At 42.0% G+C, this 21989-nt stretch overlaps 1 protein-coding gene across 1 annotated transcript in view; it reads left to right on the top strand.

The window, feature by feature from the left end:
• The window catches only part of LOC141116684 (uncharacterized), a 218410-nt gene extending 214253 nt beyond the window's left edge, over positions 1-4157 (top strand). Inside the window, exon 9 of the mRNA XM_073609075.1 lies at positions 2720-4157. Within this exon, the coding sequence (XP_073465176.1) occupies positions 2720-2811 (92 nt within the window). The 3' untranslated portion in view covers positions 2812-4157. The remainder of the gene's footprint in view (positions 1-2719) is intronic.
• Positions 4158-21989: the final 17832 nt, after the last annotated feature.

Consider the following 21989-nt stretch of genomic DNA (forward strand, 5'->3'; position numbering starts at 1 on the left):
TACTTTCCATCCCCACTGTATATATTGTTTATGAACCCCCAGCAATTGGTATAAAATATAATCATTTAGTAAGAATTTGATTAATTAATATATGCGCAATGGATATTTATATGGACAGATGCATGACTCCTGCCAATCCTATGAAAACTTATGTGTAATTTTATGTAGACGTGATTACGGTTTCTATGTCATTACAACCATGCTGTTATCTAAAACACTCTATGTTAAGATATCATATTCCTACTTTTAATATCACATGGATTTATACTGCAACATATATACAGGTTATTAGTGCTTTCTTAAAATGTTTGATAGATAGCATTTGCATCATTTATGATCATATATATATCATATCACATATGTACATGTTTTAAATGTTCAAACCATCTCTCCTGTCCGACAATTTAGTCACATACGATTCAGAGATTTAAGTCTGTGTGTGTCATTTGGTGTAATATTAACTTCACCTCTCAGCCATTGTCTGGGGGGAAAGTCAACACCGGGGTTTGACTAGGGAGGCAATGTCATCCTCTGAAACAATGGGGTTTGTTTACCCAAGCTTTCCTTTAATTATAAGTTTTCTAACTTCGGTCTGACCACGCATTTTGACTATTTGTCAACTGGTTTCGTATCAGATTTCTGTTTATTCGGCTTCAACATGAGTTCTGTTTCTTGACTCTTAGCTTTACAATGGGTCATATAACTTAGTCACCTAATTCTGTTGGGAGGGGAAGTGCTCTTTTGGGAGCGCTGACTCAAACTTAAAAAGTCTAAATGAAAGATATGAAATTTTGAGGTGTATCTGCTATGACAGTATGCTGACGCCTTAGGAGTTCCCTTCACTGGAACTAAGGGGCCAAGCCCCACACCATAATCTCCCCTCCACCAAATGATTTGGGCCGGTGCACAAAGCAAGGTCCATAAAGACATGGATGAGCAATTTTGGGGTGGAGGAACTTGACCGGCCTGCACGGAATCCTGACCTCAACCCGATAGAACACCTTTGGGATGAATTACAACATGAATGCCTGACCTCACAAATGCACTTCTGGAAGAATGGTCAAACATTCCCAGAGACACACTCCTAAACCTTGTGGATGGCCTTCCCAGAAGAGTTAAAGCTGTTATAGCTGCAAAGGGTGGCCCAACTCAATATTGAACCCTACAAACTAAAGCCTCGTACACACGATTGGATTTTCCGATGGGAAATGTGTGATCACAGTCTGTTGGCGGAAAATCCGACCCTTTGTACGCTTCATCGGACAATTGTTGTCAGATTTTCCACGGATAAATGTTGGATGGCAGGTTTTAAAATTTTCCGCGGACAAATGTCTATTGTTGGATTTTCCGAGCGTGTGTACACAAGTCCATTGGACAAAAGTCCAAAGCACAAATGCGCATGCTCAGAAACAAGGACGAGCCAGAAGCGGTCGATCTTTTAAACTAGCGTTCGTAATGGAGAATTAACATTCGTGACGCAGTAAATTATGAAATGTCGAAATGGAAGACTCTAGGAAGAGTCCTGGTGGTTCCAAACTTCTTCCATTTATGGATGATGGAGGCCACTGTGCTCATTGGGACCTTCAATGCTGCTCAAATGTTGCTGTATCCTTCCCTAGATCTCAAGGATGATCAGTGGAAACTGGATGCAACTGAGCTAAATTTTGAGTGTCATGGCAAAGGCTGTGAATACTTATGTACATGGGATTTTATAGTTTTTTTAAAATAAATTTGCAAAGATTTCAAACAAACTTCTTTCACATTGTCATAATGGGGTATTGTTTGTAGAATTTTGAGGAAAATAATGAATTTAATCTATTTTAGAATAATGCCGCGTACACACGACCGGACTTTCCGGCAGAAAAGGTCAAACTGAATAATTCCATCGGACATTCCCATCGTGTGTGGGCTTCATCGGACTTTTCCTTTCGAAAATTCTGATGGACCTAGAAATAGAACAAGTTTTTAATCTTTCCGACGGAATCAATTCCTATTAGGAAAACCGCTCGTCTGTGTGCTATTCCGACGGACCAAAAACAACGCAAGGGCAGCTATTGGCTACTGGCTATTGAACTTCCTTTTTCTAGTCCCGTCATATGTCATTGCATTCTAAACAATCAGACTTTGGTGTGATTGTGTGTAGGCAAGTCCATTTCAGCAGAACTCCGTCGGAAACTCAGTCGAAAAAACCTTTAGAGTTCATTCTGACGGAAAAAACGGTCATGTGTACATGGCATAAGGCTGTAACATAACAAAATGTAGAAAAAGTGAAGTGCTGTGAATACTTTCCGGATGCACTGTCAATCCTAAAAATATTCCAAAAAAATCTAATTGCAATTTTGTGTATCATTTTCTTGTCCATTTGTATGAAAGTTTGGGGTTAGCGTTTCTCAGTCTCTCAGACTCTAATGCAGTGGTCTCCAAAATGTGGGCTGGGGGCCAGATGCGGCCCTTTGCTTGCTTTTATCCAGCCCTTGGGGCACTATTTTCACCCACTGATACTAACAATGGGGCATAATTCCCCCCAGTGACACCAATGAAGGGGCAGAATTCCTCCCAAAGACATTAACTATGGGGAAGAATTCATCCCAATGACACCAAAAATGGGGCACAATTCCTCCCAATGACACCAACAATGAGGCCCAATGGCACCAATGATAGGGCACAATTACTTCCAATGACACCATTTTGACTATGTGTTATCTAATTATCTCCGCAGATTACACGGTACAGAATATAACACGACTGGTGATCTCAGGATTTGTATTAGCTGCTGCTCTATGCTTCACCTACTTCCACAACAAGTGGTAGAGAACAGGAAGAACTTCCAAGAAGCTGCCGGCATCAGTTAAATTTAATATGAAGATGAAAAAATTGTCTTGGTTGAATGAAAGAAAAATTTTTATATTTTCTGTTTTTTATAATATACTGCAGATATTCTATAACAATATAATACAGTAAAAAGGCAGATAAATCTCTATGGAGCTCACACAGCTCAAAATGTTCTGCGTTATAGGGGATACAGAAGTGGCCACTCCGATCTCTCACCATCAGGAGAGTTTATGAGGAAGGAAATACAGAGATGTAGAAATGAAGATGGAATCACACAGATATTTTCACACTTTGTCACTTATGACCTTGTATTAGAGACTTTGTATGTTTTTTTTTAATATATCTATACTGGTAGCATCCTCATTGTATGCATGGACAGTATATTATAATGGAGTTATGCACGCTAAATATAAGTCTGTTCTTAGATTGCCCATGGATAATAAAGAAGTTGGGCTGAGTGTTTTTTCCTCAGCAGGTTCTCCATTGTCAATAGTCATATAACCATCTGTATAGATCAGCCATTGGGGGTCCTCTATGAAAACTTGGCCAATGCTATTTATCCAATGGAGTATGATGGGAAAGGCAGGAGCTTCAGACAGACATTTTGCTCTTTTAAAGACCCTGTAAGCCCTAAAAAATACCTGCCGATCAGCCAGAAATACAATCAGTTCTTTGTTTCATGTTGTGGGCTGACATCACAGTGCATTTTTATGACCAGAAATTGTGTCAACCCTGCCTAGTTGACGTTTGCTGAAATGCAGAACACCTCCCCCTTTCTTCATGTCCTCAACATAGGGCAGAATTGGTGTACAAGTACAAGATAACAATTGACTTCTTGAATGCACACAGGACAATGTAAGGCTCTAATGGGATCAACGGGTATTTTTTGACTTGATCCAACAAATATAACAAATCAGTTTCAATGATATATTAAACAGAACAAAAAGGAGTACATAAAAGAATCTCATTGATTGGGGTTTACATACACTTTAAATAGCTCTTGGCTTTTTTTGTACTCTTTTACTTTTGTTTTGTTTTGTTTTTTTAAGTAGGAAAAAACAGGTACAAAAAAATTAACATGAACGCTGCCCGGGCATGTATCCCAGACTTGTGGAAGTCTACGATTACACCTTCTTTGAAACATTGGTTCTCTAGGATAGATGAAATTAGGACAATGGAATCTATGACAGCGTCTCTCTACAGTAGGGAGGAGGAGTGTAGGGACACCTGGCGGCCATGGACGACCTTTTCGTGTACATCCCAGTATGATGATTTTATCTCCTTCTAGGTTAGGAATGAGGATTTATAATGGCAGGCCGGCTTTGGGGGGGGGGGGATTTGGGAGGGGGCGGGTTAGGGTGTTGGAAGCTCTGAAGGTTTTGAGCTTGAGCTAGTTGGTTGGGGGTCTTTTTTTTTCTCTCTCTCTCTCTCTTTTTTTAGGTAGATTTTGTCTCCAGACCCCCATTGTTGGGGTCAGGTGAAAGGTTTCTTCTATCTTAAAGTAGATAAAGTAGATAAGTCAAGGTATATGTATTATAGGTTAACAATTAATGTAATTTTCGCATATCAGATATACTTTGGAGGTTATTATTTGATTTGATAATGAATTCTGGTGTATTAATTCATAATCTGTACCAACCTCCTATTTTTAGTTTATGAATTTAATATGTGCTATTTCTGGTTTATTTGTTATATTTGCTTAGCGATGTTGGTATTGAATTATTTTATTCTAAAATAAGCTTATTTCCTTTTCTGTTTTTATGTATTGGTGTATTGTATTTTATGCTTGGTTATAATTGAAAAAAACCTTTTGAATAAAGAATTATACTAAAAAAAAAAAAAAAAAAAAAAATTAACATGAAATATAAAAAAAAATAAGGTACATAAAATGTTTTTCCTTATTCTCCATGGTTGAGTCTTTTTATATACTGTATAAAAATAAATGACAAAATATTGAAATAAAGTACAAAAGAATATATTTGTATTTGTACCTTACGTATTTTATATTTTTATATATAACAATAGAATATGTAAAAACATTCTTTTTTAGTACTTTTAAATGTATTTTTATGGTACTATTTGTACTTTTTTTTTACTGTGAAAAAAATGCAACAAATAAAAAAAAGAAGAGAATGTTACAACAAAATCACACAGAATGGGAGGACCCCCACCATGCTACCATCCAAAAAGCTCTATAAAAGTGTTGAAAAGAGTAAAAACGCTATCACAAATTGCGGACTTTATGGACATAACATGAGGTAGTAAATTATAAAAAAACAAATCTTTATTACAAAATAGGTAAAAAACATACAAAAAAAACAGACAACACATTTTACTTGACAAGGTCAACAGATACCCAATAGCACAAAGCATGGAGGGAAGAGTAAATCAATCCTCAAGAGTAAATCAAGTCCATAAATCACACAGAAAAGTGATGTATTGTATCGATAGGATGGGTCTATGGTCTCCTCCATGCTAGCTTGTCTCATAGAAATAAAGTACAAAAGAATACATTTGTATCTTACATATTTTATATTTTTGTATATAACAATAGAGTATGTAAAAACATTCTTTTTTTAGTACATCTTTAAATGTATTTTTATGGTACTATTTTTACTTTTTTTACTGTGACAAAAATACAACTAATTAAAAAAAAAAAGAGAATGTTACAAATCACACCCAGTAGCATTAAATAATTATTTTGCATTTTTTTGTGAATTTTTAAAATTTTATAGATTAAAAAATGCCTGTGTATCTCTAATTCATGATCATACATGAAAGGGTTAGCTTGGTCAGTAAAAAATTCTTAATTGAGTGGGTAATTAGCGGGTGAGTCTATAATATATATTTATTATGCTGTACATAGTTACATAGTTATTTCTGTTGAAAAAAAGACAAAAGTCCATCCAGTTCAACAGAAAAAAAAGAAAACCAACACCCTCAAATAGAAAACCTTCATACACACTATCCAATACCCACAGTTGATCCAGAGGATTATAATCCAGTTATCATAACACATAGTGATGGGTAAAATTAATTCAACTGGCCAATTAAATAATTGATTAAATTAATTCAAATGGCTCAGTTATTACCAAGTGATGGGTAAAATTATTTCAAGTTTCAAGCCAATTAAAATGTTACTTTGCCCAATCCTTAGAGAGTTCTGTATGGTCCAGTGTGGCCTATTGAGTTATATAGTGCAAAGCACAGCAAACAATAGAAACAGATATAATTTCTGATAAAATAACTAGTTATTTGTGACTATTTGAATTTTCTGACTTTGCAGATATGGTCCTCTCTGTCTTGGGTTTACCAGTTATGACATTTCCTTTATATAATATCAGGGAAGTTAGAAGAGTCATAGCTTCTGTTTTACTGACAGAAGCCCACATCTTGGTGGGTACAAGTACCATGTCTGCCTTCATCATCATATTCCTATGTAAGTACAAAGACATTTCATCTATATTTTAATCTATGTTTCAGCTGTTTGTACATAAAACAAAAATTCAACCACTCCCAGAGGCAAAATAATTAATATAAAAAGCATACATGAAAAAAATTGACCCAATGAAAAGTCCATGATAAAATCTGTGAAATAACTGCAAACTGAAGATCACTAAATCTCCAAAGTGTTTGTGAAAAAAGTTCAACCACCACCAGAGGTACAAGGATGGGTTCTCGCCTTTTAAAAAAGACCTTTAAATTATAAAAGGTCATGCAGCCCCTTTTGCCCTTTAAGAGTCCGAATAGCCTAACTCTCTGGTAGACCAAATCCTCTCCACTGACAGGTCCACTCCAAACAGCCTTGAAAAGGATTCAAAGAATGGAACAAATAGTGCTCTCTGTATACAAAACAACTAATTGCCTTGAAAAAGCCAAATTGACGCAACACGTAGGGTGAAGAACCACAGAGATTTCACTGTAAAAACATATGTAAAGGATTTTTATATACATATGTTGTGCAATATATGGCTGTGAAACTAGTATTCTCAAATCGTAATTAGTTATGTTTTAATGATTTTACAATACATTTTTGGATTTTAACAGAGTAGCACATTTCTTGCAATGCTTGGCACCCTAAAAGTCCAATACTTGTAAGAAACTGTGCTGTTGGGAGAATTGAGCCTTTATGTAGTTCAAGCATAGGTATTAAAAATGTTATTCAATCTGGCCATGATAGCTTCCATGAACTTCCCTTCTCTAATCCAAGCATATAGATTGTGTATGGAGGGCCCGTGTGTTCTCTGCCAGTAGGAGGCTATGAAACATGGTGCTGTGTTGCCATTTCCAGACACATTAGGTGACAGCAGGCCCAGCAGGTCCCATGACTTGATCCAGATTTATTTGGATTTGCAAGAAGGCGTGAATGAGATTCCCAACACTGCACAAGAATGGAGATCTCTTGGGGTCAAGTCAAGAAAACATGGAACACAGTCCCCGATTGTTGATGGCACCTCCACCAACAACCTTGTGATTGAGGGAGTATAGAAAGGCTGAGGTATGGTACCAGTGGTAGAGAATCTTCCATTGGTTCTCCTTGTAGTCTACACATAAAAAGCAGATTGCCATATACTGTTCCATTCTTCTATCATAAATTCCCTTTACAGTGTTTCCATTTAGCCATGTTGTTGTGTTTCAAAGAAGGGTCAGAGTTGATATATGCTGGAAACCAGACCTCTGTAAGTTGAATCCAAAATGCAATAGGGTGTTGGGCTGATAAGGATAATTTCAGGGCCATGGGTTACATTGTATTTGAAGCTCCCACCCCCCCTAAAGGGCCAGCTGATTGGTCCCAAGGTTCTTTCCTAAAGTAGTATATTCACAGCCAGGCACACAGTCTCAGACACTCGTATGGCTCAGTAAATAGTCTAGGGGTATCCTTTATTATAACTTGAAATTGGACAGGGTACTGGGTAACCGTGGGATACTCCAGTAATGTTATATATTAACTTGAGGACACTTCTCCTACTTAAAGCTTCCTAGCAGTCCCGACAAGGGAGATAACTGATGAAGAAGATAACCCAACCCCATAACAGACCCAGGAGGGCTCTCCTAAACATCCCTTCTAGATATACCCCATCATCCAGAAAGGCCTTGGATTACGCTCTAGTTGTCATAGAGGATTGATAGAGGTCCGAAGACCAGAATCCAGCAGGCCTAACCTATAACAGCGTGAAGCACACCATGAAACCTGACGAATTATACAATACTCTAACGGGTTCGCTCATGAGGTCTAACCTCTATTTAAGGTATACACGCTCCAAAATTCAAGATACTCCTCCTCAGGATTATGCTGATACTTTAACATCATAACCAGGCTTGCTTATCCAACAAAGCTAGAAATATCAGTAGTTGAGCAATCTCAGACATATTGATGTAGAAGTCATAAATGAAATACTATGACCCACTAAATAACAAGTCTAGCTACCCCATGATACCTTTGAGTGAACCTATGGGAAAATAAAAATAACTGTTGTTTCTACCTGTTTAATATGTCTGTTATATTCCTACATTTGAAACACTATGTACAAATGTGTTTATTGTATTCAATTCACATTGATGTTCATGTAAATTATTATTATGTTTCAATAAACATCTTTGAAAAACATGAAAAAAAAGCTTCCTAGCACAGTCCTTTCAGCAGCACATAATGGACTGAACCTCACGGGGACACCATTGGAAATGTCCACCGTTCAACACAGGCTGATCACTGATCCCAGAGGGATAGTAGCAGCACACAGTCACTGGTATCTCACACACCGGTCTCCACTCACTAATCCTCACTAAACTCACACTCCTTGGACATGTGGATGCCTTCTTCCTGTATCAGCCAGACATGTGTCCTGTGGGCTCTTCACACCAGATCCCTCAGATAAATCCCTCAATCATCTCCAGCAAAGTTCAGTAGAATAGAAACCCCAGCTAACACAGCTGGGACCTTAAATAGCAAATGAATAAGCACAGATGGACTGCCCGGAAGGGCAGCAGCCCTTTAGGCTGGAAATTTTTCCTCTTGAACAAGAACCCCTCTGCTCCAGGCCTCAAACTATTTATGCTCCCTCTCAGCCGCCAACCGGGGCACCCTCCCCCAGGGATTGGCTTGGACCACATAAATATTCAGACTCTTCCGGCCCACTACTTCCCAGAACCAACCAGAAGGCAGGAGGAAGCAGTCAAACCCACAGCCATTGAAACTCAGAGCAGACCAGAGCAATCACAAGCAGCTCCATTGATTAAAGAGGAGCTAAAGAGCTATATTTACCTAACCTAGCACCTTTACAGGAGGGCGCTACATATTTGTGATATGCACACAGCATAACTTTACTGACATCTATTCATATATTCATCTCAAACTTTTTCTTTCATAAGAAAAAGAAAATGGCAATGCAACAGCTTAAACATTTTAGATGGAGTTGGGCTTTAATTTGTTTGTGTTTTACTTAAACCGATTGAAAAATAAATATCCATCTAAGACTGCCCTGTCCAGAGGGTGACAACACTGCTGTGCAAGTTCACTACAAAAAGAAGTCTGTTGTCACCCTATTACAGGAAGGGTAAAAATAACAGAACTACTTGTCAGGACAGAAAGAAACATAAAACTCAATAAAAAGTTAAGAATGTTAATTTTCCAGTGTATACTTTTTAATTAAGTTTTGTATTTTCTTTTAACAGCACTGATGATGGGAAAATCTGGTAGGTGCAAAGGTTGGAATTGGAAATTCACTAAAAAAAAATGATAGTAAAGAATTAAGGAGTAATAACAGTTTACGTAAAAATGGATTTGTAGATACAGTTTTTACTGTGATTATTTTTATTGTTTTAACTTTACACTCAAGTAACTCAGTCACAAAAAATACATAAATAAATCTCACTTCAAAAGAAGAGGTAAAACTTGCCTCTACGTCGCCCAAATTTCAGTGGCTATCTTGGGAGGATGCCTGCAGCTGCAGGCATCTTCCCAGTATCTTGTTTTAGAGGAGGAGGAGCACCTTCTCGTAAAAGCAATCCTAGTGGCTAAAACCTCAGCCTGTGAAACTCAGAGCAGACCAGAGTAATCACAAGCAGATCCACTGATTACAGGAGAGCAACAAACTAAATTTACCTAACCTAGCACCTAACAAGGAGGGTACCACACTAAAGCATTTTTTTTTTAAAGTGGATGATGGGGGGGGGGGGTCAATTTTTTTCCAAGGATGGGCCTTCAAGTATACACAACTTCTCCATATTCAGTAATCTAAGTGAAGGTTGACTCTGCAAGTTCAACAGCCTCTACTCCTTTCACCAACGTGAAATAGTGCAGATCGTTTCTCTACAGAATTATTTTATTGTAACTATGGATCCTCTAATTATATCCTCAGATTACATGGTGCAGAATATAATACGACTGGTGATCTCTGGATTTGTATTTGCTGCTGCTCTATGCTTCATCTACTTCCTGCCAGGGCTGGGCTCAGCCCTTCCTTCTCTGAGCTGGCCACTCAGCTGTCAGCTAATTGCCAGCTCCCATCTCTCTCCACAGTTACTCACCTGTAGGGATGAGCCGAACACCCCCCTGTTCGGTTTACACCAGAACATGCGAACAGGCAAAAAATTTGTTCGAACACGCGAACCCCCGTTCAAGTTTATGGGACTCGAACATGAATAATCAAAAGTGCTAATTTTAAAGGCTTATATGCAAGTTATTGTCATAAAAAGTGTTTGGGGACCTAGGTCCTGCCCCAGGGGACATGGATCAATGCCAAAAAAAGTTTTAAAAACTGACGTTTTTTCGGGAGCAGTGATTTTAATAATGCTTAAAGTGAAACAATAAAAGTGTAACATTCCTTTAAATTTTGTACCTGGGGGGTGTCTATAGTATGCCTTTAAAGTGGCGCATGTTTCCCATGTTTAGAACAGTCTGACAGCAAAATGACATTTCAAAGGAAAAAAAGTCATTTAAAACTACTCTAGTAGTTTAATGAATTATTAATGAATTGGCAGTGCCGACAATACACATAAAAATTCATTGATAAAAACGGCACGGGAATTCTCCACAGGGGAACCCCGAACCAAAATTTAAAAAAAACATGGCGTGGGGTCCCCCCAAAAATCCATACCAGACCCTTATCCGAGCATGCAACCTGGCAGGCCGCAGGAAAAGAGGGGGGGACGAGAGAGCGCCCCCCTCCTGAACCGTACCAGGCCACATGCCCTCAACATTGGGAGGGTGCTTTGGGGTAGCCCCCCAAAGCACCTTGTCCCCATGTTGATGGGGACAAGGGCCTCATCCCCACAACGCTTGCTCGGTGGTTGTGGGGGTCTGCGGGAGGGGGGCTTATCGGAATCTGGAAGCCCCTTTAACAAGGGGACCCCCAGATCCCAGCCCCTCCTGTGTGAAATGGTAAGGGGGTACAAAAGTACCCCTACCATTTCACAAAAAAACTGTCAAAAATGTTAAAAATGACAAGAGACAGTTTTTGACAATTCCTTTATTTAAAGTCTTCTTTTTTCCATCTTCTTTCTTCTATCTGTGGCAGGAAATGTTCCATCAGCTGGTAATATCTGTCATGTGGCATGCAATACTGAGGTCCACCAGCAGGTGTCTCCTGGCAGTTTGGAACTGTCAGGAGAGCTTTTCCCTGCTGATGTTATGTCATCTTTGGGCCGCAGTACTGGCATCCACCAGCAGATAGATCCTGGCAGTGTGGAGCAGACAGTACCTCCTACAATCAGGTGTCACTTGAGGCCAATCACAGGCCTATAAATACCTGGCAAGCACTCACATGTTTTCCTCGGTTTCTTCATTGCGCCCTGACCTGCTAGCTTGTGATCTGATCCTGATTCTGAACCTGTTCCTGTGCCCTGAACCTGTGGGTCTCTGTCTATGGTTGGTTATTGCACTGTGCCATATTGGAGGTGGTTATACTATATTATTCACTTACTTTAATAAATTATTATATTTTCACTTATATAGGTTTTGGTGTCCTCTGTCGCAGATCACACGGTTCTGGTCACACCTGTTCATGACAGTAAACCAAGGCCATCTCTGACCAGAAGTGACTGTGCAGAGGAACCATTGTAGTGCTGTTACTGCTGCTAAAATGCAATCAGAAACAGTTGTTCTCCTTGCCTCACTGGTGTTGGAGGATAACAATTACTGTCGTCTGGTATTGAAAGAGTGGGCCAGGGATCAGCTCCTGGAGTTTATCCGTCTGGCCCATTCTCTGGTTGACCAGGGTAGATTACTGTTTAAAATCGTTCAGCCCCTGATACAGGTGTGTGCTGAGCTAGCCTTGTCTAGCAGTCCTAAAGGAAGTGATGATTTTTCTCCCCCCTTCAGTAGTGATCAGGTGGACTCTCTGGTATGGCTGTTGGAGGATGATGCTGTATACTTTCTGGAGCATTTTTCAGCTTGTCCTAAACAGGTGCTAGTGGATTGTATAGATTCGGTGCAGTCCCTGGTTAGACAGGCAGTATGTTCAACCTGTCCTACAGGCATGGTCAGACTTATTACTTCCAGCCTCAGTCAGCTCTTCACAACCCGGACCTGCTATTAGACACCTGCCTGCCCAGGAGAAAGGAGGAAAAAGTTCCCCTTTACCCATGGCAACCTCCGTTTCAGCCCAATATACCGTGCTTCCCACCAAATATCAATACCCTGTCTCTACCCGCTGCACTTATCCTGCCTTTAACCCGCCTGCCTCTTCTCTGCTACCTACAACTTCCCCACAAGAACTTCCTCTGGCCACTGTTCCCTCTTCCTTGTCATATCCCAGCCCTTCTCTTCAGTACGCCTCACCTCCTACCTGCAGTCCTGCAGTCACCTACAGATCTCCAGCAGTTAAGCAAAAGAAGAAACGGAGGTTCTTTCCAACCCAAACGATCCTGCCAGTAACCCAACCTGCCTCCACACCAACCAACCTGCTCCAGTCTGCTTGCATGCCAGCTGATCCTGATAACCCATCTGATTCTGCCAAATCTCTGCCTGCTTTCCAGCCAGTGTCTCAGCCTGATGTGTTCATGTCTGCTGCCCAGCCTGATGTGTTCCTGTCTGCTACCCAGCCTGATGTGCCACTGTCTGCTGCCATGCCTGATGTGCCACTGACTGCTACCCAATCTGATGTGCCACCGTCTGCTGCTCAGCCTGATGTGCCACCGTCTGCTGCTCAGCCTGATGTGCCACCGTCTGCTGCCCAGCTTGATGTGCCTCCGTCTGCTGCCCAGCCTGATGTTCCACCGTCTGCTGCCCAGCCTGATGTCCCACCGTCTGCTGCCCAGCCTGATGTGCCACCGTCCACTGCCCAGCCTGATCTGCCACCGTCTGCTGCCCAGCCTGATGTGCCACCATCCGCTGCCCAGCCTGATGTGCCACCATCCGCTGCCCAGCCTGATGTGCCACCATCCGCTGCCCAGCCTGATGTGCCACCGTCTGCTGACCAGCCTGATGTGCCACCATCTGCTGCCCAGCCTGAGGTGCTCCTGTCCGCTGCCCAGCCTGAGGTGCTCCTGTCCACTGCCCAGCCTGAGGTGCTCCTGTCCGCTGCCCAGCCTGAGGTGCCAGTGTCTGCTATTCAGCCTGTTGTACCAATGCCTGTGCCCGCTGTCCAGTTTGAGGTCCCAGTGTCTGCTGCTCAGCCTGACATCCCAGTGTCCATGTTCTAGTCTGATGCTCCAGTGACTACTCCCCAGTCCGATGTACCTGTTGTTCAGCCTGTTGTGCCAGTACCTGCTGTTCTGCCTGTTGTGCCAGCACCTGTACCTGCTGCCCAGTCTGAAATTCCAGTACCGGCTGCCCGGTTTGAAGTTCCAGTACCTGCTATCCAGTCTGATGCACCCGTTGTTCAGCCTGTTGTGCCAGCACCTGTTGTTCTGCCTGATGTGCCTGTGTCTGCTGCCCAGTCTGAAGGTCCAGTACCTGCTGCCTGGTCTGATGTCTCGGTACCCGCTGTCCAGTCCGATGAGCCTGCCTTCCAGTCTGATGTGCCCGCTTCCCAGTCTGATGTGCCCGCTTTCCAGCCTGATGTGCCCGCTTCCCGGTCTAATGTGCCTACCTTCCAGCCTGATGTCTCAGTGCTTGCTTTCCAGCCTGGTGTCTCGTTGCCTGCCTTCCAGCCTGATATCTTGAAATTAGTATCTCAGCCTGAAGTTTCCATGCCCATGTCTCAACCTGAAGTTTCGGTGCTCGTGTCTCAGCCTGAAGTTTGGGTGCCTGTTACTCAGTCTGCTGAACCGGTGCCGTTACCCAGTCTGCTGAACTGGTGCCCGTTACCCAGTCTGCTGAACCGGTGCCCCTTATCCAGTCTGCTAAACCGGAGTCCGTCACTCGGCCTGTTAAGCCAGTACCTGTTATTCGGCTTGCCGGACCAGTGCCCAGTGTCCAGCTCGCTGAGCCGGGGACCATTACCCAGCCCACTGGGCCGGGGCCCGTTACCCAGCTTGCTGAGCTGGTGCCTGTGATCCAGCCTGCCCTTACGGTGCTCACTGTTTGGCCTAATGTTCCAGAGCCTGCTGCCCAGCTCGAGGACCCGGAGCCTGCTGCCCAGCTCGAGGACCCGGAGCCTGCTGCCCAGCTTGAGGACCCGGAGCCCGCTGTCTGCCCTGATGTGCCCGCTGTCTGCCCTGAGGTGCCTGATGCCCAGCCTGAAGTGCCTGTTGCCCAGCCTGATGTACCCCCATCTGTTGTTTTGTTTGATGCCATAGACTATGGACAAATACAACCAGTTGGAGCGTCCGGAGGCAGCTCCTTTGAGGGGGGGATACTGTCAGGAAATGTTCCATCCGCTGGTAATATCTGTCATTTGGCATGCAGTATTGAGCTCCACCAGCAGGTGTCTCCTGGCAGTTTGGAACTGTCAGGAGAGCTTTTCCCTGCTGATGTTATGTCATCTTTGGGCTGCAGTACTGGCGTCCACCAGTGAATGGATCCTGGCAGTGTGGAGCAGACAGTACCTCCTACAATCAGGTGTCACTTGAGGCCAATCACAGGCCTATAAATACCCGGCAAGCATGCACATGTTTGCCTCTTTTTCTTCATTGTGCCCTGACCTGCTAGCTTGTGATCTGATCCTGATTCTGAACCTGTTCCTGTGCCCTGAACCTGTGACCCGTGTTTCTGATCCTGTCTGCCTGTCCCGATCCCTATCCTGTCCCACCTGTTACCTTGCATCCCTGCCTGCAGTCTGATCCATCCATCCTCTCCCTGTCCTGTGTTCCATACCCCATCTGCTAATTTCCCTGTGTATGACCTTGGCCTGGCTTACGTTTATGTCTCTGGAACATCCCCTGTCCATCTGCTGATCTGCTGTGTATGACCCTGGGCTGGCTATTGTTTATGATCCTGGTATTTCGCATTTATTGTACTTATCTGTCTGTTGTTATTTGTGGGTCTCTGTCTGTGGTTGGTTATTGCACTGTGTCATATTAGAGGTGGTTATACTATATTATTCACTTACTTTAATAAATTATTATATTTCACTTATATACGTTTTGGTGTCCTCTGTCGCAGACCACATCATTCTGGTCACACCTGTTCATGACAATCTTCTTTCTTCTATCTTCCTTTGGTTTCTTCCTCCATCTTCATGTTCTTCTGGTTCTTCCTCCGGTGTTCTCGTCGGGCATCTTCCTCCGCGGCTTCTTCTTCCCTTCTTCTTCTTGGGCCGCTCCGCATCCATGATGGGAGGCTCCCGCTGTGTGACGCTTCTCGTCTTCTGACGGTTCTTAAATAACAGAGAGCAGGGCCACCTGGTGACCCCGCCCCCTCTGACACTCGGGGACTTGACAGGGACTTCCCTGTGGCATTACCCATGACGTCAGAGGGGGGCGGGGTCACCCGTCACTTCTTCCGAAAAAATTTCAGTTTTTAAAACTTTTTTTGCATTGCTCCATGTCCCCTGGGGCAGGACCCAGGTCCCCAAACACTTTTTATGACAATACCATGCATATAAGCCTTTAAAATTAGCACTTTTGATTTCTCCCATAGACTTTTAAAGGGTGTTCCGCGGCTTTCGAATTTGCCGCGAACACCCCAAATTGTTCGCTGTTCGACTCGAACTCGAAGCTCATCCCTACTCACCTGTTGATGATATCCTGCTCGTCAGTCCTGCCTACTTAAGCCGTCCAGACCAGAGGGTCTCTGCCTTCGCCTTGGTCAACATCACAAGAAACATCTCCTGCGTTTCGTTTCTGTTTAAAGACTGGCTTTGCTGACATCCCTTCTGGCTCTGGATCCTGCTTGCTGTTCCACTACTTTGATCCCTGACTTCTGGCTTGGCTGACTATCCGTTCTGGTTACTGAGCTCTGGCTATGTTTTGACTATGTTTGTTCTTTTTCCTTTTTTTATTCAACAAGTGTGATTTAACTGTACTTCTGTCTCGGTCTGATTTCATGGTTTCTGACACTTCCACAACAAGTGGTAGAGAAAAGGAGGAACTTCCGAGATGCTGCCGATATCGGGGAAATGTAATACAAAGATGGAAAATTATGGTTGAATGAAAGAACAATTTTATATATATATATATTAAAAAAAAACATGCACACAGATACTCTATAACAATGTAATATGGTAAAAATGTAAAGAGATCTCTATGGAGCTCACACAGCTTACAATTTCCTGAGTTCTGGGGAATACAGAAGTGGTCACTCCAATCTCTCACCATCAAGAGAGTTTATGAAGAAGGAAATACAGAGACGCTCTGATATAGAAATGAAGATGGCAGATATTTTCAGGGTTTGCCGCTTATGATCTTGTATTAGGCTCGATTCACACCTATGCATGTTGCTTTTGAGCGTTTTTGGAGGTTTTTTTTTCATGCTTGCCGCGTTTTTGAGCCGCGTTTTTGCCGCGTTTTTGCGGCATTTTTGCCGCGTTTTTGCCGCGATTTGCATTTTGCGTTTTTTTTTTTTTTTTTTTTCAGTTTTTTTTACAGTCTTAAAAAAAATTACAAAAAAAAAAAAAAAAAAAAAAAAAAAAAAACGGCAAAAACGCACCAAAAACGCTGCAAAAACGCTGCAAAAACGGTGCACTTGCGTTTTTGATGCTTGTCCATTGAAATCCATTACATGCAAAACGCTGCTTTTTGCATGAAAAAAAGTCCCCGACCCTTTCCAAAAACGCAGAGATACAAAAAAGCATTGATGTGAACATGTTCCATAGGAACCCATGTTAAAAAATTCCCGTGCATTTCTGCAAAATGCAAAATGCATCAAAAAACGCGTTAGTGTGAATGGGGCCTTAGAGACTTTGTATGTTTTTGAAAAATATCTATACTGGTAATGTCCTCATTGTATGCATCGACAGTACAATATAATGGTAAACAAAACCCTAGGGTTAACGCTGCGTTTGTAATAGAAAAAATCTTATGAAAATAACTAAAAGCAGCCAGCACCAAAAGTCTACTACTAAACTCAAAAGCAATGTGATAAATCAAGATGCAGCGCTAATATGAACTTCATTAGTTGCAAACTACACAACACAGCAATGATCATCTGTTGATATAGGCAATCCTGGAAAGTTGGAGATCTACCTTTTGTTAAGAAGAAATGGCTGCTCCTTTCACCAGACTGATTGCAGACTGCAATCAGTTCATCTTTAAGGAAAAAAAAAAAAATTGATCAATAATTGACAACGCATTCAATGAGCACACATGGGGAAGAGACATTTGCTGGATAGTTGGAAGATCCAATCAGTGATTTTACTTGTATACTGCTGATGGTGGAATAGGTTCCCGGGAGACCTGAATTTCCCTGTGTCTGGTGAGACTACCTTATGGTGGTCATCTATAGTCGGTAAGGAGCGCTAATACTCACTTGGGTGTGAATCATCTTGGAGACTGCATCCTTTTGCACTTCTTCTTGGAATTTTATCTTTACATTGTTTATGGACCTTTTCTGATTTACTTTTTCACACTGTGTTTATTGGATTTGCGACTTTTTTTCATTAGTGATTTGCTTATCCTTTTTTATATATGTGTTATAATATCAATTATGTGTTTTATTTTTTATTACGTATCACTTTTATCATTTTCTATGCTTAGCTTTATTTAGTGTGAGAATTTTTTTCACCGTTATTGGATTTCATTGGATAATTTATACTCCATCTATTCATCTTTTGTGCATCACTGCTAGTCCATTTTTTGTGTGTGGTACTTGCATTAGTTTTCTTTTTTGAGAGTCTTTTTCACCATTAATCTTTTTTGATCAATCTATTTTATTACTTCATTATATTAGCGCTGTATCTTGATTTATCACAGTACAATATAATGGGTTGGGCACGCCATATATAAGAATGTTCTTAGATTGCCAATGGATATTAAAGAGGTCGGGGCTGAGTGTTTTTTATCTTCAGTGGGTTCTCCATAGTCAATGTTCAAATAACAATCTGTATGGATCAGTTATTGGGCTCTTCCATGAAAACTCAGACAATGATATGTATACAGTGGAGCATGACGGGAAAGAGAGGAGCTAAGTTCAGACAGACATTGAGTTATATACAGTGGGGATGGAAAGTATTCAGACCCCCTTAAATTTTTCACTCTTTGTTATATTGCAGCCATTTGCTAAAATCATCAAAGTTCATTTTTTTCTCATTAATGTACACACAGCACCCCATATTGGCAGAAAAACACAGAATTGTTGACAGATTTATTAAAAAGAAAAACTGAAATATCACATGGTCCTAAGTATTCAGACCCTTTGCTGTGACACTCATATATTTAACTCAGGTGCTGTCCGTTTCTTCTGATCATCCTTGAGATGGTTCTACACCTTCATTTTAGTCCAGCTTTGTTTGATTATACTGATTGGACTTGATTACGAAAGCCACACACCTGTCTATATAAGACCTTACAGCTCACAGTGCATGTCAGAGCAAATGAGAATCATGAGGTCAAAGGAACTGCCTGAAGATCAGAGATAGAATTGTGGCAAGGCACAGATCTGGCCAAGGTTACAAAAAATTTCTGCTGCACTTAAGGTTCCTAAGAGCACAGTGGCCTCCATAATCCTTAAATGGAAGAAATTTGGGATGACCAGAACCCTTCCTAGAGCTGGCCGTCTGGCCAAAATGAGCTATCGGGGGAGAAGAGCCTTGGTGAGAGAGGTAAAGAAGAACCCAAAGATCACTGTGGCTGAGCTCCAGAGATGCAGTCGGGAGATGGGAGAAAGTTGTAGAAAGTCAACCATCACTGCAGCCCTCCACCAGTCGGGGCTGAATGGCAGAGTGGCCCGACTGAATCCTCTCCTCAGTGCAAGACACATGAAAGCCTGCATGGAGTTTGCTAAAAAAACATCTGAGGGACTCCAAGATGGTGAGAAATAAGATAGAACTTTTTGGCCTTAATTCTAAGCGGAATGTGTGGAGAAAACTAGGCACTGCTCATCACCTGTCCAATACAGTCCCAACAGTGAAGCATGGTGGTGGCAGCATCATGCCGTGGGGGTGTTTTTCAGCTGCAGGGACAGGACGACAGGTCGCAATCGAGGGAAAGATGAATGCGGCCAAGTACAGGAATATCCTGGACGAAAACCTTCTCCAGAGTGCTCAGGACCTCAGACTGGACCAAAGGTTTACCTTCCAACAAGACAATGACCCTAAGCACACAGCTAAAATAATGAAGGAGTGGCTTCACAACAACTCAGTGGCTGTTCTTGAATTGCCCAGCCAGAGCCCTGACTTAAACCCAATTGAGCATCTCTGTAGAGACCTAAAAATGGCTGTCCACCAACGTTTACCATCCAACCTGACAGAACTGGAGAGGATCTGCAAGGAGGAATGGCAGAGGATCCCCATATCCAGGTGTGAAAAACTTGTTTTATCTTTCCCAAAAAGACTCATGGCTGTATTAGATCAAAAGGGTGCTTCTACTAAATACTGAGCAAAGGGTCTGAATACTTAGGACCATGTGAGATTTCAGTTTTTCTTTTTTTAATAAATCTGCAAAAATGTCAACAATTCTGTGTTTTTCTGTCAATATGGGGTGCTGGGTGTACAATATGGGGTGCTGTGTGTACATTAAGGGCCCTTTCACACTGGGGCGGTTTGCAGGCGCTATTGCGTTAATAATATCGTCTGCAAACCGACCCGAAAGTGCCGCTGCTTTGATTCCAGTGTGAAAGCCCCGAGGGCTTTCACACTGGAGCGGTGCGCTAGCAGGACGGGAAAAAAAGTCCTGCTAGCAGCATCTTCGGAGCGGTGAAGGAGCGGAGTGTATACCACTCCTTCACAGCTCCTGCCCATTGAAATCAATAGGACAGCGCAGCTATACCGCCGGCAAAGCGCCTCTGTAGAGGCGCTTTCCGGTGGTTTTTAACCCTTTCTCGGCCGCTAGCGGGGGGTAAAACCGCCCCGCTAGTGACCGAATACCGCTTACAATAGTGGCGCTTTACCGCCGACGCCGCTCCCTCCCTAGTGTGAAAGGGCCCTAATGAGGAAAAAAAATGAACTTAAATGATTTTAGCAAATGGCTGCAATATAACAAAGAGTGAAAAATGTATGAAAAATGTAAGGGGTTCTGAATACTTTCCATTCCTCACTGTAGACCCCAGCCAATGGTGTCTGAGGAGGAGGGAAATTCTGAATACTGTGAAAGGATAGAAGGGTTTCCGTCTTTGGGTGTTTTTAAAGGCACCCAAACCCAAGAATAAACCGTAATGGGGGGAGATTTACTAAAACTGGAGAATCTGGTGCAGCTGTGCATAGGAACCAATCAGCTTCCAACTTCAGCTTGTTCAGTTAACCTTTGACCATAAAATCTGGAAGTTGATTGGTTTCTATCTAGAACTGCACCAGATTTTGCACTCTCCAGTTTTAGTAAGTCTCCCATAATATATTGCATTCCCAGTCTTGACATGTGGTGACTGCATTAGACTTGGTTCACACCTAAACCGTCTGCGGATTGCACAGAAACGCTGTGCGTCCCCATTCCCAGTTTCAGGGATGAATCTTTGGCTTGAATTCGACCCTGAAACAGAGCCAAAGACGCACGGTGTTTCTGTGCAGTGCGCTCCGCAGCCGCCCCCAGGACATATGTGACCCGGCTCCATATAGAGCCGATCACATTCTCCTGCTATGCAAACTGGATGGGGGGAAACCTGCATTCAATTCGCATACTGTAGGTGTGAACCCAGCCTTAGTTTACCTTTTAAATTTTTTTTCCCTTTTTTTTTTATTTTCACCTGGTGGTCCTACCAATAACATACTTCCTGTACTAGGGTGACAACAATCACTCACTCACTGGTATTTATAGGAGGAGCGGCATTGTCACCCCAGGACGCTCTTTTGATTTGGACTAAAACAATGTCTTCCCATCTTCATCTTCAGTAAATGGGAGGGGAGATTTTTTTTTTTTTTTTTACAGAAGATATGAAGATAACATTATTTATGATTACAGTACAGTTCACAGGAAGTGACAAGGTCACTGCATTTCTGGCAGGATCAACGGGTATTTTGTAAAGGGTAAAGGTACTTGCTGAAAATGTTCTTAGCCTAAAAAAAAGAAAACGAATGTGGCTGCAGCATTAAAAGACTTGTGAACTGCAATATATCTTAATGCAATATATAGGAAGTGATCCCATATAGATGTACACTTACAATGTATTAAAATAATATAAGCATGTATCATAGATCGTTGAGTCCCGATATACCTTATTATATTATATATATATTATTATATATTATTAGTAAGGTATCACAGAAGATCAACGGGGTAGGTAGATGTATGGTCATGTCCTGACGCGCGTTTCCTCAATACTTTCATCAGAGGGCGTGACCACACAGCACAGCTCCCAGCTTTTATACATGTATTAACGACCGGTAATTGACCCTTTCATGCTCGTATCTTTACTCATGACACCACACGGCCATTCACCGTCCTTATGCCAATAACAAAGCAATAAGTGTCTATTATCATAAGTATTAAAAATTACCCGACTTTAAAATACACCTCCAATACCAATTTCCATCTACAACGGATGGATTGGTATTGAATCATGGTTACCCGGTGAGTGATAAAAAAACCTAGGCTGATCGTAAGCGTGATGGATCGTTCAATGTGTGGAGCCAGCTGCTCTCAGTATGCAAATTAGTGCAATAATCGGAACTATATTTGAGTTTATTGTAATTGAAAACCCCCACTAGTATTCACTCGATATCAGGATAATATCAATCCAGTAAGTTTAA

This window comes from Aquarana catesbeiana, linkage group LG13 (assembly GCF_042186555.1).
Source record: "Aquarana catesbeiana isolate 2022-GZ linkage group LG13, ASM4218655v1, whole genome shotgun sequence".
NCBI lineage: Eukaryota > Metazoa > Chordata > Amphibia > Anura > Ranidae > Aquarana > Aquarana catesbeiana.